General features: G+C 38.9%; 1 protein-coding gene across 1 annotated transcript in view; it reads left to right on the top strand.

The window, feature by feature from the left end:
* CCDC158 (coiled-coil domain containing 158) overlaps positions 1–24,429 on the top strand; it is a 32,501-nt gene that overhangs the window by 7,268 nt on the left and 804 nt on the right. Inside the window, 16 exon segments of the mRNA XM_075709386.1 lie at positions 147–198; positions 200–261; positions 1,469–1,583; positions 4,974–5,093; positions 6,602–6,799; positions 8,036–8,518; positions 9,269–9,458; positions 10,771–10,923; positions 11,375–11,487; positions 12,286–12,444; positions 14,158–14,250; positions 15,634–15,759; positions 17,802–17,965; positions 19,647–19,714; positions 21,089–21,301; positions 23,817–23,918. Coding sequence (XP_075565501.1) covers positions 147–198; positions 200–261; positions 1,469–1,583; positions 4,974–5,093; positions 6,602–6,799; positions 8,036–8,518; positions 9,269–9,458; positions 10,771–10,923; positions 11,375–11,487; positions 12,286–12,444; positions 14,158–14,250; positions 15,634–15,759; positions 17,802–17,965; positions 19,647–19,714; positions 21,089–21,301; positions 23,817–23,918 — 2,411 coding nt within the window.

Here is a 24,429-nt window from a genome sequence, read left to right as displayed (position 1 = left end):
GAGGACTTAATAATTGTTCCATTCCAGATGTTTATTTACTCTTGACTTTCTGCTGCTTTTCCCTTCCATGCTGACAATTTCCTGTTTCATTCACTGCCTCAAAAGATACTATTTTTGGAAGAATCAGGATTTTCTTTTTGAAACAGGATTGAGCAGCTAGTAAGTGAGCATGAACAGGAGGTGGCAGCACTAACTGATAAAGCTGACAGTGCAGGCAGCTATGCAAATAGTATCCAAAGCCAGATGGAGATCATTCAGTATGTTTTTTGATTACAGTATAGAAAATGTTAAGAGTAACCTTAATTTGAGGGAAAGGTTATGCTGCTAGTATACTCTACCCTCTGCCCTGTGCTTTTGGTTTTTTAGTGTCTTTGTTTAAAGAGTTAGGCAGTCCTAGCATAAATTATGGAATGAAGAGAAAAAGAGAAAGAACAGGAAAACGTTAAACTGTGCTATATAGAGGAGAGGCAAAATACACGTGCATTAGGCAAACTGAGAATTGGGAGACTTGGGCTCGTTCTCCTCTCAGACTGCTGCAGTTCAGAAGAAGAGTAAGGCCAGTGAAGTCAGTGGAAGCTCAGACTGGCTCGAGCTGTCAGCTCTGTTTTTGCCACCAGCTTTTGGAATGATGAATCTCTGTTATCTGAGTTGTGAACAGTTTCTGCAGAGTACATGGCTGGAGTTAAGGGATGAAAGAGTATGTAAGCTAAGAGCGGCGGCTGAGTGCAATTTTAGGTGGCTGCGTTGCACCATGACCTTTGCCTTCTAAATGTTCTATGGATTTGGATACAAAATTAATTCCCAGCAGCATTATGGTTGAATCACAAACAAGAATGGATAAAGAGTTGGATTGTTCGCATACATGTGCAAATAGTAACGGACGTTAATTTTAAAGAAAGGGCAATTTTCATTTGGGATAAATAGCTGTGTTGGTACTGTTGACTTTGGTAACGAGTGAGAATAAAAAGACACTAATAAAAAGACACTGATTCTCACTGGCCACTTGATGACTCAGAAATCGGTGCTCAATATATCAGTTAAAAAAACCGAGGACATGCCGTGCAATGTTGCAAACCTAAGATGAGATTTAAGTATTAGCATGCATTAATAGCTGACTTGCATAGTTGAGACTGAATAGCAAAATGCTTCTCAGTTCTACTTGTAGAATAGTTGGGGTGCATTTGAAAGCAGACTTAGCTTTCTTCGAACTTGCTTGAGAATAAATGAATTATCATCAGGAATAAAAAGCATCAAGATTTCAATTTATGTAATTTTATGTGAGATAGATATCAGAGAGAAATATAACCAGTCAGAAGGTGTAATTTTTATGTGATCCCACCATGAACAATAATCATGCTTCAAAGCAGTAAGTTTCAGCGGTCATACTGATTGCAGTGAAAACAGCCACAAATGTTTCACGCTTTCGTGGTTCTTAAAGTTTCTAATTTCTCCACCTAAAACTTTTTAGACAACAAACAAGAAGCCAAACTTCAGTGCATGCACATCGAGTTAATCACCTGGAATCCACAGTTTCTCAGCTGCGTTCTGAATTACGAGAAGCTAAGAGGATGTATGAAGACAAGGTGTGTATGGATTTGTCTGTTAGCATTAGTGCCAATGAAACTGGATATGTGGATATCTGAAATGTTCCGGATACATAAGGAAAGTCTTTTGATAAGGGATTGCTTCAGAAAAACTGTGTGGACAGTAAGATAAATTACATTATCCTTAACTCTATTTGTATTTATTTTAAGAACAAGTTATCTTTCTCTAACACAAAATAGCTTTGCAAAACTCAGTGAACACAAAACAGTTTTGCCAAATGTATTGAGAGCATACCATAAGTAATGCCTTCCGGAAATACATTAAATGATTCTGTACTACAAACATCATTTGCACACGCAGGACAAGAACATTGTTCCACTATACCACTAGAGAATATATCAGCAAAAAACAAGTAGTAAAAATAGCTTCTTTTTTAAGTCATACTGCCCAGAAAAATTCTTTGGTAAGTTTGTCTTGGTAAGCACAAGGATGGGAAAACACAGAGATTACATCAGCGCTTGAGAAGCATTCAGATGCCCAGAGATGCCCCGTTGTGAGTTAAGAACCTTTTAACATTCATTGAAATCCAAAGGCTTCTTATCAGCAGGATATAATATAAGCAAAAAAGACAGGCTGGCCAGCACCTGTGTACTCAAACCATTTCTTAATCCTACTAGAAAACATCAGTCTGGACAAACTTTTTTTAACCACGTTTCTCCCTGAAGACCAGCTTTTTTCGAGGTAGTACAGGAGCAAGTTCCTGCAGACAAATAGAGAGACCTTCTTACAGTCCTGCCACAGAATCTCTTCCACATCACTAACTGCAGCATTTTCTATCCTGTTTCTATATTAAGTCTGCTGCATCTTTCACTTATTTCACTGCTTTGGATTCCAATTGTAGAAACAATTTGAGTATCTTTAAATTCTTTCTTATTTTTGGTGAAAGATAATTCGTGTTTTCCTTAGAAAATGACCTGAAAATGGTTGGTCTCTACTCCCTTTAAAAATGAGTGGAGCTGACCCATGCAGAAATGCTTGATGGATCCATATCCATCTCAGATTACAAGTCATGAGGATTTAGGCATCTTTCTCCTACATACTATTGGAAAGGGAAAGTTCAGGTCACAGGAGTGCCGTGAAATTTGGCAGAGCTCATAGTCTCTGATCCCAAAAGGTCTGAGAATGGAATGGCCGGGATCTGCAGGTCAAGCCCCTGGAGCCATGGTGTACGTGTACTTGCATTATAATGCAGAGTAGGAAGGACTTTGTGTTTTATCATTTCTGTAGGTTTCCAGTTTTATCAATTCCATTGATTCACATGTATCAAAACTCACACTAGTCAGTTCCAAAAGTGATTTTTGACAGCATAACTGAACTATGCAGCATTTGTAAATTAATCTCCATTACTGTATTTCATCCTCAAGGAAGAGCACGATATACGGTATGCTCTTCGTGTTAGGTCTATTTTTCTGAGTTCTTTTGGTTTAAATCCTGCAGTGCGCAGCACAAGGTCATATGACATATGTAGCTATAACTGTAGTGTATATTCTTTAGGCATGTTCCCTTTCATAATGGTTACCTCGTAACAGATGTAAAAATGGAACCTGGGAATCAGTTTAAGGCTATTTTTCCCAGTCTACCAACTCCAGAAAACGTTGGGTTTGTATATCTATAAAAGAATATACTACTCAGTCCAATAAAAATTGCTTTTGAATAGGAAGTGTAATATGCTGAATTGCTAAGGTAGACTTTAGTGAGAGACAAGTTGGTAGCTGGAGATGATTTGATCTCTTGCTGTTATGTGGAGTCATTCCAGGGAAGGTGTGAGAGAGGATCTAAATAAAGCTCTTCCAACTGTATGTCTCTCTCTTACAACAAGCATTTCTGCACAGCTTCTCTAGTAGGAAAACACCTTAGCAACGAAAACTTCCAAGGGAGTAGGTGAAAACTAAAGCCAGTGTAAGTTGTTGCTACCAGATGGTTTCAGCAGTCAGAAAATCTGGTACTTAGTGGATATAAATGTAAATACGTAAGTGTTCTGTTTGGATATGCCTGTGTTAATATCCTTACTAAAAGGTGTGGTAGACTGGTCTGTCATGTCATACACTGCCAGAAGGTGCATCCTTTCAGAGAAAGTGACTACCACTTGGAGCAAAATATGTTTGCCTGTAGATTTGTTAACGTATTCATAGTGAAGGAATAGACCTCCTTGCCTTAGCTACATAAAACCTGCTGTTAGGCCTGGGTGTGTCTGAAGAACTTCATTGTTTCATTAAACACAAAGTGAATATGGCTGCCTATATGTTTGGGACCAAATTCTCCCTAAAATTAACTTAATTGCAGGAAAGGTCCTGTGTGAGGACAACTCTTTCTGTCACTGTCTGTTAAAGCCCTATTGATGATGATGTACACAGTCTTTGAGCTCTGTAGAGGGTGTACTTCAGGCTTAGATTTTCTGTGGAAATATGGAGTAGTTGTGTAAGGAGAGTTTACGGGAGAAGTAATCTAGGATTTACTGAGATTTCTCCTGATGGACGGCTCCACAAGATGAGAGAAACCCCTTTCAAAAAGAACCTCAGGCAATTACAGAAAGAAAGGGTCTTGATTATGTCCTGCTGCTTAGGTGTTGGGCCTCTAGGAAGAGAAGATTACTGATTTTATCCGATTTGGGGGAAGTAAAACTTCATAAGAAGATCTTCAGAACTTTCCTTGACAACATCCTCTCATATCATCCTGACATTCTCAGCCCCCATTTGTTGAAGGACATGAGGTTTTGGGACTAGCCCTGTATAAATGGTCCATTACTAACTGAAAAGAATTATGTCGTCATTATAATCAGATGCATGAAAGAGGGGGCGAGGTGCAGAAGAGGAAGGCAAGAGATTAGTGGTTTTGTCACAAGCTGAAGAAACATTTTTAAGGAAGTAGAAAGGAAATGCCCAGATTTTGATGTTAGCCAAAAGAGAGATTGCAGGTCCTAAAGTGTTTATTACAAGAGCACTGTAGGAGATTTTGTGTATTTTCTCATTGAATGATTCCACATAAATTGCGTTTTACTTATACTTGCATTATATTGGCTTTTCTAACTAGTAGTACTGCAAATCAAGCAAGGAGCTTGAACTTCTTCCATAAGGTGGCTCTTTTCCCATTCCCTTCAATGTTTATGGTGTAGGTAAGGACTTTTTGAAGAGGTGTGGATCAGTGTGGAAGCCAGTTCCTTCTCAGGAAGCTCAGTTAACTGCAGTGAAATTGAGCTTAATCACTAAAAGAAGACAACACAATTCTGAATACACCTAGGGAATAACTCTGCTGAGCCAAAAGATGACATTTGGGCTTCTTTTGAGTAGAACGTAGAAGAAAACTAGAAGAAATCCAATGTACTATTTAAAATAGAATACATTCTTAATGAATGTTTGTCTTTATTCTAGGTCAAAGATCTTGAGAAGCAGTTGCACCTAGCCCACTCTGAGGTAGTAGAAGCTCAAACGGAACAGGATCGACGCAACCAAGAATCTGGAAATCTGAATGACCGGATTCATCAATTGTTGGTAAAAACAAGTGATGGTATTGAAAAAAAACATGCTTTCTAAACACCTCTCCTTACTGCTGGTGTTCAGATTTGCACATTGCTTGTTTCCGAAGTGCAGCAGCCCCCTTATAATTAAGTTTGAGGATTATTTCTTACTAGAAATTTGAATTAGCTGTGAGGAAAGTCTACCAAAGGCCTTTGCCATGAGCAATGCAGGACATTCACAATTAAGATTAACTTTGCCATAAATTCAAAATCCTTGAATCCTATGCAAATCATATTAAAGATGCTGAGCCACCTTGACTTGAACCTCACAGTTTAGATCGCTCTATTAAGGAACCTTGGTCCCTTAACACATATTTTGCAAAACATGTCCGGGACTTTCCTGACAGCACTAAACATTCCTTTGTAACTGACTAATAATACTCACAAATTGAACATATAGTATAAAAAAAATTTGCCACATAGGGTTGGTTTCGTCGCAACTGGCTTCGTGTACTATAATTAGCCCTGCTTTTCTTACATAAGATTATTCCTTAATGACTGAATTTTGGGATATTCGTTTGTGTGGTTTCATTAGGTTTGTTTGCCCAGTTGGCGTCACGGTACTTCTGAAGGAGATGTTGAAATTATTTCATTCCATACGATGTTCTCTTATTCAAGAATATGTTAGTGTAAATCTTTTCCTACAGATTGTACATAGCTGTAGAGAAGACTGGAGTCAGAATAATCATTGCACAATTGAAGGTTAGGAATCTAATTTAAGATTCCTTTTGTTTCTGTGTCTTCAGCTGATGTTTTCATTCTGCCATTCTCTGAGATTCCTACTTAGTTCTCTACTTCAGCTTTTACAACAGGGAGATAGCTAACAATAGCAAAAGTTAGGATTAGTAGAAATGCCTATTGATAATCAGTTTGGGCACATTTTTAATTCACATTTTGAAATTAGTAGCTCTGAAAAGTGTCAGTATTTTTAATATTATTTACATTTTTAATTACCATTTATAATTTTAATTATGTACTGTTAGGATTATGTCTGAGGTGGAAAAGATTTAAGCTCTGGAGAACGTGATAAATTACTGCATGAAATTAAACAAGCGATGAACAATTCTTATTAGTGGTAAAGGTGGGAGTTTATCAAGAGCAGCCTTCCTTGGCATGTAAGGTAGTGCTTTGTTGTTTTTCATTTGATGTTGACACAGTATAACCTTTTTTCATTTTGTAGCTTATACTGATTTTGGGATAGATATAAATGACATGAAGGACTTCAGCGTTGAGGTACATGCTTCAAAATAATTATAGCAGCAGTATATAAAGTTTAAAGTTACTGCTTTGTTGGAAGAAAATGTGTAGGAGGTGTCAGACGAGTTTAGCCAATATTCCTGTCTTCTGCTAAGTGTAAATCCATGCAGTGGTCCCTATTCAGATATGTAACCCTGTAATTGAATGTTGCTAATATGTTAAGAGAAAGAACAAAAAAAATCCTAAATGTGATTCAAGGAGGGAGATGACTTTAATTTCTTGTAGACTGAACTTCGTAAAAAAGAGATAGAACTAAGTCTAGAAAAAGAGCAGAACAGGCGATTTTGGGATCGGAACACGGACAACAGCATCACCATTGACCATCTGAGGAGAGAACTAGACAACAAAAACACGCAATTGCAGCGCATGGAAAACACAGTGAAGGAAATGAGGACTGAATGTCACAGACAAATGGAGCGCCAGGTTGGTGAGCAACTGCGGTGTGATAGTGTTCAGGATAGAAAGTGCACGGGCTGGGGGCTGTACTTCAGATAGAAATACTGTAACTCTGCTTACCATGGTTGGGAGGCCTCTGGAGCTCATGTGCCAAAATTTTCCTTCCAAAGATGCAGATACATGACAGTCAGAATTTGCATTTTTTTTTCTTACTCATCTGACCTGTTCAGCCTTCATTTCTCTTTACTGATGAGGAAGTAGAAGCATTATTTTTACTTTGGATTTTTGACATACAAGCCTTAGGAGAAAGTGAATGTTCTGCTGATAGCGGGTTTGATTTTGACTCGAAACCTTCAAAACAACATTTTATAAATTTTCAAACAGTTTGATGCTGCCAGACGTAACAAACAAACAATTGAAAGTATTTTCAGTAGTGAGCACTTCTGTAAGAATAATTAGTAAATTAAAGGCCTTCATAATGCTGTACTTTATGTAGCGCTTAATGAAAACATAATGAAGTTTGTGTTTATAACCCTAAGTTGAATGCAGTGCTATGTCAGAAGAATTACTTCTGACAAAAGTAGATTCCCAGACTCTGACTTGTAGTATGTTCCCCTTTCTTCAAGACTTCACTTCAGCCCCTCAAAAATGAGCTGTAATTAGGTAGCCCACTTTGCATTACGAGTAAAGATCAAGTTAATTCCTTTATTTTCTACCAACCACACGCTACCTTACACATCGTTCTAGCCATTATTTTTCCTTTAAAACCCTCCCACCAGGAAGTTCATTCTTTTCTTCTGTTTCTGTTTTGTACTATTAACAGTTCCTGAGTCACAGTACTTTGTGCTTTAAGTGGTGCACATTGCTACCTGCAGGAATAAAATCAGTAATAAATTATTCATGTACATACATTTTTTTTCCAACTTACAGTGCAGTCAGTTGAGTTTTAACAGAGTTCTTTAGAACCAACTACTCCTAAATTTTATACTAACATTGCCTTTTTTTTTACATCAGTTTAACATTTTTCATTTTCTGTGATTAAAAAACCAATATTCTAAGCAATACTTCATTTATTAAAATGGAGAAAGAGGAAAGAAAACCAGAAGAATCGCATACTCATTGTAGACCAGACCATGCTGACCTAATTTTCCTGTAAAATTAAGATATTTAAGATGAACTATAGAAAAACAGAAATGTGACAGGGAATTCTAAAGGTAGAAATAAACATTTTTCTCCGTTGATCCTTATATTGCTATTATTCAGATGGCTGCGATTAAGGAAAAAAATGAAAGCATTGTCAGAATCTCCTCTTTGACTGTCCAACTGGAGTCAACCAAGGAAACACTCCGTAAAGTTAAAGAAGTTCTTAGAGCCAAACAGATCAATTTGGAGACTGTTGAGAAAACAGTGTCAAATCTGACGGCCCGTCTGCAGGAGAAAGAGAGAGCCCTTGAGGTTACCGGTAAGAAAATCGAGAAGCTACATTCACAACTTGGCAGTAGGACACAGGAGCTCCAGCATCTAAAGAACGAAGAGGACTGTTTACACAGTGCGCAGTCAGAGTGTGAAATGCTGAAACTGCAGCTGTTAGAGAAGGAAAGGATTATTGAGATCTTCCAAAAGCAAATCGATAACATGACCCAGATTGTGGGCCAGCACAGTCGGACTGCGGGAGCAATGGAAGTTGAGAAATCTCAGCTTATAAAAGAAATAAATGACTGGAGACTTGAAGTAGAAGAACTTAAGGTGTGCCAATGATGCTGTGTTTATGTTTTCTGGTTTTAAATCTGTACTTTAACGTGCTAATAGTGCTTTCTGAAAGCAGGTCAGACAATGCGCCTTGAATCCTAACAGTACTGGAAGAGTTAGTGGGCAGAGGAGAATAATATTATCACATAACCACCAAAAATGAATAATTCACTGGTGCAAAGCGATTGCCAAAAGGTTTGCGAAATCTGGAATATAATGTGCTGTCCTCAGTGATAACAATTGTCCACATCAGTAACAGGACCAGAAATACAAAGTGTTACTGAGAAATAACAGACAGTGAGCACTCAGAATTCCAAACTGAGGACAGTGTTTATAAGTGGTTATTTCTCAGACAAGAATTACAGGATATGGTAGTCTTATGCAGGTCAGCATCTTCAGAAAAAAATCACTCCAGATAGGGAATTTCATCCTGTTCTGTGAGAAGACAGTTGAGCATTAGGAGCGAACATGGAGGTAGTGCTACAAGAGGATGGAAATAATTTTCATATACACCTGGTAAGGTTAAACACGCTGTGAAGCTGTCACATCAGATTGTGTTGTACCCTTTTTGCCTGGATTAGCAATTTTCACAAAAGTAATTTGTCTCTTTTACTCTGTTTTTTTCTTGCTCCAAACTGTTCTCTGACAACTGAGATGTAAAGTAATGATGATGTCTGCACATCTTTGTGGTTGTTTTATATAATAATGTACATCACACATAATTACTGTTGGGTTTTGTGTAAGTAGATTGCAAAGGATGAGAAAGAAGCCAGAATGCATGAAATGGAGGCCAGACTGAATGAACTGGAAGTGGAAAAGGTTAAACTGGTGAACACATGCAGTGAGAGGCTCCATGCACTTAATGATATGAAACTGGAAAAAGACCAGCTGATGAATGAACTCCAAGCCCGTCGGAGTGAGCTGGCTGGCCTTGCAGGTAGGGAGCCTCGACTTAGCTCCGATAGCTGCTAAATTGGGCTGATGTTAAAAATAGAAGAGCAGCTTGCTTGCTGAATCCAAATATGGCTGCCGGTACAGCAGAAGGTTCCCTGCCAGCACAGGATGGTCAGATTGCTTCAGAGACCTAAGTCATGGTTTGGATTCTGGCACAGAATGATGGGAATACAATCTTTATGGCAGTCTCTTGCTACTCTGAGCAAAAATACTTAAATCGCCTGACTGGAGACCAAAGAAGCAGATCTAGTAAATCACAAACAGAAATTTGACCAGTTTTTCCTGAGTACTACTTCAGAGTACTAGTGGATCGCATTAACCATCTGTGGTCAAATTACAGCGGAACTTTGTTTCTGTTTTGTTGTAGTTTTGCTACAATGTTATTTAAAAGTTTATGTTCTAACTCCAAGCACTGTTTTCACATCTAATGTGTGGGGAAGATCAAGATAATACTTAAAAAAACCCAAATATAGGGGCTGGACCCAAGGCAACCACCAAAATTCAGGGAGATCCTCTGTTAAATCTGCACTGCAGCCAGGCAGAGGATACTGTTCATGTGCTTTGCTCTCTACACACCGCTGTACTCTCCTAAAATACCCATTGGTGACATTTATTTCTTCGCAACTCAGCTATACTTCTAAACTCATTAAGATTTGTAAGAATTCAACAGATACTGTGATTTTACATGGGAGGTCTGCTGCAGGTTTGTACAGTACTGTCAGGGTGAATGAGGTATAAGAAAGGCTTACTGGAGTGAATGACTACAGAATTAGGGCCAAGCGGTTGACAGAATCTGAGCGCACAGCTGGCTGGCTTGTGGTGGTATGGGTGACATAAGAGGAGTTGAAGAGAAGTAGAAGCAACAGAGCGGAGAAGCAGACTTGTGGGGGAATGCTTGACAAATTAGATCAGTTCAGACCTAGGTCTGGTTATAAGTGCGGCTGGAGAGAAGAATGACCAGGGCAAAATGCTGTCTCACTAATACCCTTAACTTTCACAATATGTAGTTGGTTCTAGCAGCAGGAATTCAGAAATGTGGATTTAAATCGCATTCTGAACAGTTGCTTTGGCGAGCAACCAAAGAACACATTTGTTTCTGGCGAAACAGAAACTTTTGCTGACATGCAGGACAATGAACTACTAGTTGTGCATTTGTGAGCAGTGGATGTTACTCATTTTATGTCTTGGCTCTCTGCGTATTCAATACTTATTTAAAGAGAGTAGTCAACAGATCAGTAGTCTAGAAGAATGATAATTTTTTCACTATAATTTCAATCTTTAATTACTCTCACCAGAGGGATTTGAAGATTTGAAGAGGGATTACCAGGATAAAATCGGGGAGATGGAAAATACTGCAAACAGACTGAAAATGCAGTTGAAGTCTGCCCAAGCTGAACTGGAACAGACCAGGACTGCTCTAAAGACTGTGGAGGGATCTGATGGGCATGGTAATTATGGATTGAACTTCCCAAAAATCACACATGTTTATCTTTTTAACTAGATGATTTTTGTAAGTATTGGTCCTTCAATAGATGCTGTAATAGTATTCCAGATATTTTGTGAAATAAATAAAAACAATATTGCAGATGACAACATATTTTTATTTTACCTTTTATTACATACTGTAAAACTTAAACTGAGTTTTCTCAGGTGATCTTGACACAGATTTCCAGGGAATGCTGTCTTCTTGTCTTGTGTGTGTGAGGGGTCTGGTGCCACTACCTTGGACAAAATTCCAGCTGATTCTGATGGGTGGTTTGCACACATAAGTGACTGTAGGATCCTGGTTCAACTTACTTATTCTAACATATTGCTGATAACTGACTGCCAGTGTCTTCTGTTGGAACTCAGGATGCATAATCAGTGTTGTTCATTGAGAATTTACCTTGTCTTTTACAGCTATGAAAGTTGCAGTGGGAATGCAGAAGCAGATCACGGCCAAGAGAGGACAGATAGATGCATTACAGAGCAAGATTAAATTCTTGGAAGAGGCAACAACAAATGAAGCTAAGGTCACGAGAGCTCTGTGTAAAAGTATTTAACTGTATCTAGAGGAATGTTTCTTTCGAGAAATGCATGGCCAAAAGCACAGCTGGCCCAAGAAGGACCACAGAGAATTTTACTTGATGTAATGGACACCTTCCCTGTCCTCCTGCTAGCATATATCAGAGAATATCTCCACTACATAAATTAGTCTTCTGCATAGAGACAGGTTTTAATTTATGCTTGTTCTCCATTAAAGAACAGTACTAGTTTCAGTGAGAATCAAGCTTTTGCTTATCAGGATTTTTTAAAAAATGTCCACTAATGCATTCTGTATGCTTCTGAAATTGGCCTACAGTGCTTTTCCCTCTTTTTTTTCTGAGGCGGTTCTTTGCAGTTCTGGTTGTAAACTCTGTATGTCAAGGTCTGTCTTGCATATTGAGGTCTTCCTGGCGTTTTCTGTGACACAAATCATTCAGTTACCAACAGTTGGAGTTTACTAAATGATCATTTATATCTGTTCTCTATAACCTGTCCTTCTTCACTGGCTTTGGATCCTGTGGATCCTGAAGCTTAAAATTCCAGTTTCAAAATGGATCTAAAATCCGAGGTGTTACTTCATCAGGACCAGTCCAATTGTACTTTTCTTTATAAGGCCTATCTTCTTGTTGAAAAAACTCATCTTTCCGCAAGACGCAGTAGCTAAGCTTCTGAAAGGGTTAATTCAGATCTTTCAAAGAGAAAAAAATTTGCACAAAACAAGTATGTATAATGTAGGTGGTTATGAATTCTTGACTTGTACTTTGTTGTCCTTACCTTAAATTCAGGAGAAGCATTACCTCAGAGAAGAAAATAGTAAACTAAGTCAAGAATTGAGATGTATTACAGCAGAAAATACCAAGATTGCTGGGGAACTGGAGATCCTAAGATCACAAGACAAACGTCTGAAAGAAAAAATATCTAAGATGGAGACAGCCCTTGATAAGGTAATTTTAGGTAGCTTTCAGTTCAGTGAGACTTCTGGGTGCTTTCCTCTACAGTCACAGTGGGAAGAGAAAATGTCTGATGTCTCACCTAGGTTGTATTTAGTATATTCACACGTACTTCAAGATACTTACCTGAAGAGATGTCTACAGTTAGGACTGTCTTCTGGTTTTTTAATGGTAAAAGGTTTCTATTTTCATTAAGAGAATTCTTGATTTACTCCTTACTAGCTCAGGGAAGTACAAACTGCAGGGAATTTAAAGCAGATTGACCTTCCAGACCTTCCACTGGCTCTTGGCACAGCTCCTTTCCCTGGCCAGAGAGACTGTTAGTCAATATAACAGGGGCTCCACTGGAACCAAGGGTGGGCACACGCTGACTCAACACGCTTGCCCATGCTCAGCCCTTTCTGGGACCTTAGCGAGCCAGCTGTGGGTCCCTGAGGGTGAGGGAGGTTTTTAAGAACATAGTGCTGTTTCATTTGCCTTTTTTAGTTGAGGTTTCTGCTGCTGTCATATCTGACTCTTAAGGCTAGGTTCTACATTTTGGTCTAACTAGCACATAAATCCCTGGTGCCCTACAGGTAAGCTGCTGCTCTTCCAGAAGGAAGAGTCCTTTTCAGCTGCTCAGAATTCTAGCTTTTCAGGGTGTAAATTTCCATGTAAGGTGTCATTCTCAAATTGCTTTATTACTTTAAAGAGATAATAAAGGTAATTGTGATACCTCCTCCCAAGTGTGGCATTTCTTACTTTAAATGCTTGACGCTGGAAACTTAACTTTCTTTGTAATGTATATCATTGTACACAGTACTGGCCAACTGACAGAGGAGCTGAGACACTGTGGAGGCAGGTGCTCACTGAAAACTAGCACATATGGTACGCTAAAAAAAAAATTCTTAGAAATTAGTAAAGGTTGTACTGTGTTGTCTCACAGGTTGCTAGTGTATACCATTGCAGAGCATCCACTGTATAAACATCAGAGTGTAATTGGCCATCTTGCTCATCATTAATGATTCAGAGTTAAATGTTCAAAAAGCTGCTGCTGGTAACCATACATCCACAGTGCCTCAGGGAGCCTGCCCATGCCTCAGTGGCCGTCGTAAAGAAGCACAGAAAGAGAGACAGATTTTATTTTAAAACCGAAGAGGGAACTGTGCTAGAGTGGTAAAAGCAGTCTGATTCATAAAGATCTGTCTCTCTTTTTGTGCTTTGGCTTAGAGCTTCGTCTCTTCTTCTTGCTGTCCTGGTAAGTACTCAATGAAAAATAGCTACATTATTAGATCTTCTCTCACCTTTTCAGAGTAAACTTTTTAAAGAATGAGTATGTAACAACTTAACAAAGACAGGTCAGCAAAGTTATCAGCCATGCATTTTTAAAACCTTGAGTATAGTTTTGCCTCATTAGCACAGTTGAATTTTCTAATCCCAGAGGTGTTCAGCAGGTCTAGGACTGCCCCGGACAGGATTAGTTCCCTTCTGTGATACTGTGGTGTGCATATTATAGTTACTAGGATCATATAACCAGTCAGTTGCTTTTGTAAGCCTATCAAGAAAGGCATCTGGTCATCTTGCAGTATTTCTGTACTGATAGCAGTAGATTAATACAGCATCTGTACGTGTACCTTGTTGTTTCTTTATTGCAAAGAAAACACGACAGAGTGTAATCCACGGAAAGTTAGAAAAATTAATTTATGCCTCTTTTCTCCTCTCTCACAGGCATCCATGCAGTTTGCAGAATGTCAGTGCATAATCCAGTGTCAGGAACAAGAAGCTATGCGCCTCAGGCTGCAGCATACCTTACATGTAAAAGTAAGTACATTACTGAGAAGCATGGGTATAAAGTTCAATGCGTTTACTTTGTGTCCTGACTTTAGGTTTAACCTTATTTATTGCAAATACTTTAAATGTAAGGTTTCTGTTCTGAAACCCTTTTTTACGTGGAGTACCTCATTGCTGCACAAGTCATGTCCATAATTTCAGTTACTTTGAAGTGCTATTTACAGTAAGGGCAACAAAAAAAATTAAACAGCTACAGGAATATTGGACCATATGCATCAGCTGCTAAGCTTTGGTTTTGGTGACATTTAAGCATTTTCTTGCAGCTGTAGGCAAATAAAAGCTAGAAATGTTCATGGCATTATTACAAAAAATTAATTAGAGAGACAAGGTCTGTAGGGATGCCTTTTACTGGTGTAACTGTTAGAGATAGGAAGCACTAACAAGCTTTTGGGCACCCACATCCTTCTTCAGGCCTGAAATAAAACCAGCAGCGTTAAAGCTATGTACAGGCTGGAAACAAGGGCTCTGAGTTTAATTTGATTATACTAATTAGTTAGGCAGCGCCAAAAAAAAGTCATTTTTAAGAAGCAAAGAGAATTGTTAGCAAGGGGAAAGGAAGTAGGGTCATGAGGCATGTGGGACAGAAAAAGGAAGACATGTAATTGATATCTTTCAAGCTATATAGCATTAGTGAAAGATAGGGTATAGGGAAAATCATGCGGTAATGTAAAGCCAGTATCTCTATTACAGAGCCTAGAATTTTTATTGCCGTATAGATTTAGTCCAATCTCTGTCTTTACTAATGAGTTTAATAGAGAAGATTATTTACTTTTGCCTTATTTATAACCATAGACTATTAAGGCTGCAACGAAACTACTGCTATAAATGAATGGTACACTCAAAACACTAGTTTTGTTGTAAGAAATTATCGTTAATTTTAGTGACCCACCCCTGTTGCTAGTTTTGAGTGAGAAATGAAATGTTACATTCAAAATACAAATCTACATAAGCGCTACAAAAAGTATTTCATCTGAACAATGGCAAAGGTGGGGAATCTTGTATTCCAGCAAAAGAAATTCTCACCCAAGTGCGGGAAAAAAGGTACAAGAACTGTGGGACAGTTCAATTTTGTGGTGGCCCGGAGATGTCCTCCACTTGAATGGTTCCAGAGCATATGTTCAGATTCTGAAAATAAATGAAGCTGCCACTTTTGCACGCAGTTCAGTCACTAAAAGGGTTATGTCTGAGCACACCTGATTGATAAATACTAGGAAGTGTTTTGAGAATTGAGTGCTGCATATTATAAAAGATTTGACTAAAAGAGATGCCCTGTTACAGAGGGCATGCTGTCTATACTCATTTATTCTGCGTAGCTGTACTTGCTTATTCTGCTTGGCTAATGTTTTTCCACAGGAGCTGCAGGGCCCAGGCTACTCGTCAGCTTCTGCTTTAGGCACGCTGCGGCACATAGCGCCTCTTTCCCGCCTGCGCTCTGCTGTCGTGCCACCTTCCCTGAACTTGGCCAGCTGTGCCCCTCATGTGAGTACCTGCCTCAAAATGGGAACCTGCACGGGAAACGGGGATGTTCCAAAGAGGAAAAATAACATGGAATTGCTAAATAGGAGAGCATCTGGTAGGAGTGAATTCCAAGAGTGAATTCTTAACACCAAAGATGAAATAATTTTCTGTAGCTTCTCGTACGTTATGGCCTTTCAGGTTTTCTTTTTTTCCGTTTGCGAAATAGATGTAAAAACCAACCGGACAATAAAAAATTCTATAGATTGTAATAGGAGTTTATCTTACCTCTGTCACCAATAACATTTATAAACTATTAAAATGGAAGGTACCAATCTGTAAGCAGTTTGGTTTTCACTTTTTTTTTTTTTTTTGGTAGTACTTTACGTGCTGTAAATCACTTCTTTTTGGCAGTGAAAATAGACTTGTACATAGTTCCTGAATAAATTCCATCATCTGATTGACCTGTAGTATCTTTTAATACTTAAATGGTTCTCCAAGCTGGCCTTCACTGATTTTGACCAGTTTTATCCTAAAAGACACATCGTTGTCCTTCCTTCCTTTTGTTTTTGTACATTTTCATTTACATTTAAATTAGATGCTAGTGTTGTTCTAATTTTTAGTTACAGAAAACATCAACTCAAATCTCTCATGCAAAAAAAAAAAATCTTTTGGTATTTTCTGTATAGATTTTGTATAATTCTCCAAAAGGGACCTGATGTAACTCCCACAGAAATTGATAGAGGTCTTTTCATTAATTTTTACCTCAAAATCTGTAGGAGACTGCAAGTTAGTGCAGATATTTTTCAGTACTATTTTCCGTTTTACTTTCTGATGTGGTGAAAAACATTTACATCGAGGAACAAAGGATAGTTAGTTCTGTGAAATCCCTGCAGCATCAGGCACTCTCATTCTCTTTCTCTTTGAGTGAATCAATTTGTAGTTCTGAGGATCAAGAAGGAAGAAGGACCAATTTTTAATGTTGTACCATGGTGAGGACCTAACAGGTTATAGGAGAACTTGATTCAAGGTCTACTTGAGTCTTCTTGGTTCCTGCGTGATTAGTTACTGTACAAAATGAAGCAGCTCCAACACTTGAGACAAGACCCTACCTGGTTGATAGCCTGATTTCTTAGCTAGAATGTGGGAAAGAAGGATTTGGTCTGACTCAGTATCACATTGACCCATTAAGAAGCTGAGGATTTGTTCTCCATATAAGCTCTGCTGAGACTAGTGCATTGCCATTGGAAATGACTGTTTTTTCAATGAAAACATGTTAGCAAGATGTTTCTAGCCAGTTCCATCCACAGATGAAGCGTAAGTCAGTGGAAGCAGTGCTTTGAACATGTGAAGTGCTGAGTAGTCTGAAAAATCCAGTTCTTCACAGAAAGGATTCTTTGAACCAGGCCTTTGCCTCAAGTCCTGATCAGTAAAATGAGAATAATATTGCACTTCATTGCAGAGTATGGCTGTGACAATAAAGTGGTTTATATTTGCAGACAACTTGGCTGTTACAGAAATGAGTGCCTAGAAAACACCCTGATATACTAGTATTTCTGTCTTCAGAGCTGTGTCTGTGTACAGTAATACCTGGGATCACAGGTTAAAAAGGAGAAAACAGAGTTGTCACATAAGCAGAGATTATTGGTTCTGGGTAATGAAAAAAGTAATGGTTGTATTGGGTGGAGGGGAAGCTTTCGTAATTAAAGGCCTATTTTAATGTTTTTGGCCTTGAAACAGTAGTCGTAACCATTTTACAACATTTTTTCAAAATGCAGATGTTAGCCGTGTTCTCCCTCAGTCATATTTAGTTGCTTTACACATTTCTATCAGATAACTTTCCAGATAAGAGTGCAGTCATATTCAGAAAGTATTTTGACAGTCTTCAAGTTACCACGATCTAGCCTCCAACACTTCTTAACTAAAATTACAAAAAATGCGCCCTGTTTCTAACTGGTAAGACAAGAGTAGAGGGGGAGAAAAATGTGACTTCGGATGAGTATAGGTAAGAATGGAAAAAGAGAATGCCTTTATAAATACTTCCTAACAGAATGATTTTATTTCAGATGCCTTCCAAGCCAGGCATTTTGGAGGAAGAACCGTTGCAGGATCTAAAGAGGATTCTTCAAGAATTAACAAGCTCAGACAATTACATTCCCTCTGTGGATCTTGGCAAGGATGACAGCAATGGTGGGAGAAAATCACCTTTAGCAACCATGAGGAATACAGTGTACGAATAATATACTGTTATTTCTGTTGTGTGCTGTGTACTTGTATCGCCTTCTAAAATTAGGATCTAGCCATTCATGTGCTTCAGGACCAGTATAGGATGCCTTCTTGCAAGAAAGATGGGTTTACAAGTGAGCTTGAGATAATCTGAAAGCTTCCAAAGCTTCTGTTGTTTGCCAGGTTCCTTGGATGCTTTAGGCAGTAGGGAAATAGAAGGTGACTACACCATTTGCTTTTATTGCTTGCTTTTTTGCATTTCTGCTTTTATTTTCATTTAGAACTCCTTTCTTCTTTTTCTGCCTTAGGTAAATACCCCTTTTCTCATTGATGAAGCAGGCAATTATTTTTTGACCAAACAAATGATAATGACAGTGGTACATGAAGTTGAAACACAAATACAGCACACATTCTGATGTTTCTAATCCAGAACATAAGGATACTTTGTAAAGGAAAATATAATTCACGGACTTTGATTAGGATCAAATTTATTTAAACCATGACGCTTCTCCCATAATATGTACTGGTGGAACAAAATCACATCAGTCCCAATATCCTATGTATTCTGGGTTTTTCTGCTTTTCCCAGGTATTTTTATTGAACAAAAGATCTGCCTGTTATCAACATGCAAATTTTTGACAGCTTAAATATAGAAACTTTTATTTCACAACCGGAAAAAGGATTCATGCACAGAAGTGGGTCTGTTTGTCTGATTTTTTAAGTAGTAAATGTACTACCTCTTCCTACCTTGACTTTGCGTGTCATAGATAGAGTCCTTTGGAGGCATGACAATCAACAGTGTCCTTTGCCAGCCTGTACTATATGATTATTGTTCTCTGTTTATGGTGGCAGTGGGAGAAACTGTTCTTTTCTACATATGGTTGCAAGCTTTTATGGTTGAGACCGTGTGGATTTTATGAGAATTTTTCTCCCTTGCAACAGTGTTCTCCTGCAGAGCTGAAAAGAGGATGGGAGAATCCTACACCTAATCGTCCCTTTATACAAAGCTGTCTGTCAAAGTCCATGACTGTCTCAGTGCTGTGGTATCTCAGTGCTAAGATAGCCATTACTTCAGTAGTCTAAATTCACTCCAACTCTGATAGACTTTTTTTAGTGAGCTCTTACAACAATTATACAGTGCCTTTTCTTCACTCTTAGAATGTGGCGGCCATTGCAGTCTGCTTAAAAAACAAGCTTATCTTCTAGAAATGTGAAATGTGGCAATCTTACTGGCACAGCTTTTGCTGAGATTTCGACAGTGATACGTTTCTCCATGCAGGGAGACTGCAGCTAGAGACTCTGCTACGGAAAGCATTGTGGAAAAGGATACTTCCAGACGGTGAGAAGTGCTTTCACTTAGCTGAGTAACCTGCTTCTTAGAGTACTCATTTGAGATTCAGTTTCAAAGGCTGTTTTAATACAGCATCAGTCCTGAGCTTGTTTGTATTGTTTTATTCATAATGCTAAAAGCTTCTGGGAATTATAAAACAAAGCTATGATGTTACTTTCATCCCTCTAAGAAAGAGCTCTGGAATTTACTTACATTGTTTGCTTTTAATTTACATGTATAAGATCTGGAGATTACATATGAGAGCTTCACGTTCTCACTGTGGAGGCTAGCTAGCATTACCAAAACTTAGCATAATAGTTCCAGAATGTGAGTTTTGCCATCGTTTTGCTTGCAGGGATCCTTCGTGCTTACATACTGCAAATCTTCAGTCCCAAGACGTTACCCTGCCCTTTACATCCCTTGGTAAGTTTTCACTGGCAGCGTCAGAGGATGAGTGTGCCGTATTGATGTCAATTGGAACGTTACAGAATATTCAGAAAATATAGTCCAAATACAATATATTTTCTTAGGTGATTTACTCAAATACCTCTTAGCAGGTGCTATTACAAAGTCTCTATTGCACTTACTGCAAAATCTGTATCTTGTTGCAAACCAGCTCCATGGAGGCTGATACCAGCTCACCTAAAACGGGTATCTTCCATGGTAGTTATTAATGAATAGCGATAGTCTTGTGTAATTAGCATGGATAATATTGTCAAATTTTTGGTGCCTAAATTCAGGGTCTTGAATTGTGTATTCAGGTATCTAAATATGGATGTGCTTTTTAGAGGAATCAAGTCATTGTAAATTCCGTTGATTTCCTTCCAAGTACCGGGTGGGCAGTACCTTTTAAAATGTGGTGACGTGAGTTCAGTAATGTAAACAGAAATATAAAGATACGGCCTTGAGCATCAGGGTTTGAAGACACTAGTCTCTTTTCTTGACCATAGATTATCCATTCTGTGAATTTTCTGTGAAAATTGCCTGCAGATGCCAATACATTTAATTGTTCTCTATTAGTATTTAAGCCACTGTGCTTCAGAGAGAGGCTAGAACTCTCTGTTGTCCTGAGGAGTAACTACTCTGGGTCTTCTTTTTATATTTCTCAGTATTAAAGAAAATCTCCTGGGTAGTTAGTGTCAGCCTTCTAACAAACTTACTGCAACATCCAGGGATTTTTCCTAGCTTCCAAAGTAGCCCCAAGTAGCATTTTTTACGTAGAAGACTTGAGAAGTATTTGAACAAGCAGAACTCGTTTGAAACGCCCTGAATGATTTTCAAGACATCCCAGGAGGGGTGTTAGGAGTAAGGAAACAGACTATGGGAAGAAAAAGAGAAGAATTTTAGTAAATCTTCCCCTCATTAGTTGCACACAACCTTTTTTCTTTTTTTAACACACAGACTGTGTGCCATGCATATGAAAGTATGTTACGTAATCTGTTGATTGCATATTTCTGTGCATATCTTGTCTCTTTTCCTTACGACTCTCTTTCTGCCAGGAACTCAAAGCATAGCAGTCACTTAGTGGAAAGGAGGGAGATGGCAGACCTCTGTAAGCAACATTGTTTTTTCTGCTTCTCACACCTAAGTAACGAGATCCAAGTCAGCAGTAACGTGCGGGGAGCCTTGGGTTGTTAGCAGCTACGACGCTCCCATCAGGCTGTTGGGAATGGAAAGGATGAGAGAGTGCAATGAAGGGAACCCAACCCTGTAGCTGTTAGAGAGAGAATGTCAGAGCTGGTATGGGGGTTTCTCTGTGGGTGTGTGCTCACTGCTCTTTGCTTGGATATCTCCTAGGCGGTGCATCCATCTTCTCAGCAGCTCCCCATTATACATCCTCTCCCAAGAAGGTCTCTCAGGAGGAGAGATACAGAGAAAGGTCTCCAGTACACTTGCTATTAACTGCACCACCTGATGACCTTGCAGCTGGCCCCAGCACCTCACCAGAGCACGGACCGCCCTCGAGGAAGGTTGGCTCTCCAGAGGGTGCAGCCACAGTCCCCCAGATAAGTAAGTTGGGTCCCATTTCCTGATCCAAAGAGCTTGGCTGGGTCCCTTCCCAGCCAGTACAGTGAGCGAGTTACAAACTGTAGGATAAATTCAGCCATTCAGCATTTCTGGAGAAACCAGTGGAGTCCCACCACCATTCACTGATAACAGTCTTTTACAGTTCATGATTGTGGTACCTGCACTTCAGACTGCATTTATTTTTTGTGCACCTTTGTAATATGTCACTTACGGAATCCATTCACGTTGCTGAACGTAAACGCTAGCAGTCTCAAATGTACAGGGATTGATCTTCCATTTGTGGTTCCAGCAAGTGCAATTAGAGTATGCAAATTTATTGAAACATAATTCACTGATGGTTCATTTTAAAGCACTGCCTTAGTGGTCCTGGCCCACTTACCTAAAAGTGACCTGTTCTTGCTTACATCAGACTGCCTTCGCCCTGTCACAGTTCTGTTCAAGTAGAAGGTTTTTTTCTGTGATAAATGCATTGTGAGTAAAATGTAGCAGCTAATTAATGTATTATAGAAAGAGGAGATATATTCCATACACCACTAAATTGAAGAACTGGTAAATTGCTTTACTCAGGTAAACAGACTGTAGGGATGCTTAACATCAAGTCTTTGCAGTAACAGGCAACACAGTTGCCTAATATTAATATTTGTAATAGTTGTTGTGGGTCCTGTAACACATTTAGAAAAGTTCTGGGGTTTACTGAAAATACTGTTGTAAGGCTTTGTCTGTGTAGCTCTTAAGTGATAAAAATAAGCTTTCCTGCGTCACAGGGTATGTGTGAGGATGATGAACATTTTCAAGGTAGTTTATGAATTACTTGCCAGTGAGCCAGGCTGTCAGGACTCCTTTATTACATTTAAGTGGCAGAAAGACCCCACAATGGGTAGGTGCAATAGGAAAAACAGGTAAGCAACTAAATTTGCAAGTAATACTTACCAAATACCGTTTGTAAACATTACATTTCTCTATTGTGCAACATCTGAAAATACCATTTCTCTTAGAGGGCCCGTAAGCACTGCAGGTAGGAGTGTAATAGAGATGCTGCACACCTAGCTCTAAGCTAGTTCTGTTACAGGCAAAAATCTAACCATAGCTCCAAGGAGCTCGAAAGGACTAATGTTTCCTGCCTCTCGGGTGGGATTTTTTTTTGTAGTTTCAACCTAACTTTAGCATGTCTGTATTGTGGTGGTGTTTGATTAACGCAGACTTCTCCTCAGTCACTTTATCTTTTGCATTTTAGAAACATTAGGATGTTCTCTTTATGCAGAGTAGTATCTAAAACAGCTGGGCTGAGCAGTCATCCTGGCTAGAACATTAACATTGTTGCTCATTGACCTTTGCCTTCCCCCAGCTGTCTGGCTGTGCAAAGATGAAGCGCGTATTTGTTAGCTAATCTGTATTTTTAATGCATGTTTAACAACTAAGAAATGCCTGTTCATAAGCAGAGCGCAAATGGGCATGGCATTTCCTCATCAAAGCGCTGAATTGGCTATGTGAGCGAGTACATGCAAATTTCTGTACCCGTAGAGCAACACAACCAGCCCCGCAGTGAGCCTGGGTTCTGGATTGCACGTGTTTTAAGAAAGACGCAGGCTTTGTGGTATGGATCTCTCTGCACTTGGGCTTAAACCCCACATTGTTTCCATGTAGACCACAGGAGGTCTAGCAGGTCACAACTGTAACCTTCAGTCAGTTGCCAATCATTGCTCAGTTCAAAGAGAAAGATAAGTGGCATCACTCTTTTTTTGTTGTGTTTTGGGTTTTTTGTTTTGTTTGTTAATCTGGTCAGCCAGTTTCCTCCATCTCTGGCTCCTTTTTTTTTTTTTTTTTTTTTTTTTTTTTGCCTCTTTTTATTTGAGAATTGATGACAGTAGCAAAAATGAAACAGTCCAAGTTCTGGTCACAAGAGGCTCCAGGGTGGGAGGCTGTAGTTGTTCATACTCCAGGGTGGGAGGCTGTAGTTCTTCATAAAGTACTGGCGTGACGGTGTCAGTCTGTGGGCGTTAATGTTCAGTCAGACAGGCACAATGCCTATTGAATTCTGCACTGGTCTGGATCTTCAGGACTTGGAATTTCTGGTTTTATTCCTGGCGTTAGTAAGTTACGTCTTTCTGTATCTTAGTTTTCCATCTGTAAAATGCAACTGACACTACTGCTTTCCTTTGTACAAACCTTGCAGTTTTACTGGCAAAGAGGGACTTAGAAGCGGTGGGCATAAATACTATTTTAGTAACATAAAGCACTTTTTCTCCATTCCCCAAATGGGGAAATTTATAGGCAAAATAGAAACGTGGTTGTATTTTCACTTAAACAGAAATACTGCTAGGTATAAATTTCTGTTAATAACCTTGTCTCCTTACTCATTTTCTTTGCTACTGGAAGTTTTATTGTTTGAAATTTGATTTTCTAAGAACTTTACTTCAGATGGAATGTTTAAATAATTTAGAATGACTTTTTTTTTTTAAATCTGTGATAACATATCGATGAATAATTTTCTCACTAGCTTCTCAGGCCGTGGAAACTAGTGAGAATACACCTAGGAGGCTACAGAACAAGATGGAAAGCCTGCAAAACCTGGTGGAATCATTACAGATGAAAAACCAAGGTACCAAAATTTACAAAAAATACTCCCGTTTTATTTAAAATACCCACGCTATCCAGAAACCGTTTTTGTTACCTGCCAAAGCACTACCTGTGTTTTTCCATGAGGTCAGTTTAGATGTGCCTGTTTTACTAGCAGTATCCGCTTCTACGTTATCCTGCTCCTAGGAGAGTAATTAGATTAACTCCACAACGTACTGTTGCTCAGCCCCTTAACTCTAATAAGCTTCAAGATCCTTAACATTTCAAACATGGCAGCTGGTCAGGGGTGCCCTCGTGTGCTGTCATGTCCCATTAAAGGAAATTTTTAACAAGCTGATGACTGTGTCATGGAAACTGAAAAATACTCTGAAAGAAGTAGACTCCAAAACTATGGTTTCCCACCAGTGGCCTCAGAAGCATATGCTTTCCTCGTCAAATATTTTTTAAATTTGAGATGACCACAGTGACAGTGGAGAACTTCTAAGGTTCTCTTGTTGCTTTCTTGCTCGCTTTGAAGTCACTGGTAAAATGCT

This window comes from Pelecanus crispus, chromosome 4, assembly GCF_030463565.1.
Source record: "Pelecanus crispus isolate bPelCri1 chromosome 4, bPelCri1.pri, whole genome shotgun sequence".
Classification (NCBI taxonomy): Eukaryota; Metazoa; Chordata; class Aves; order Pelecaniformes; family Pelecanidae; genus Pelecanus; species Pelecanus crispus.
The sequence above is the reverse complement of the archived record's forward strand: the minus strand, read 5'-3'. Positions and strand labels throughout refer to the sequence as shown.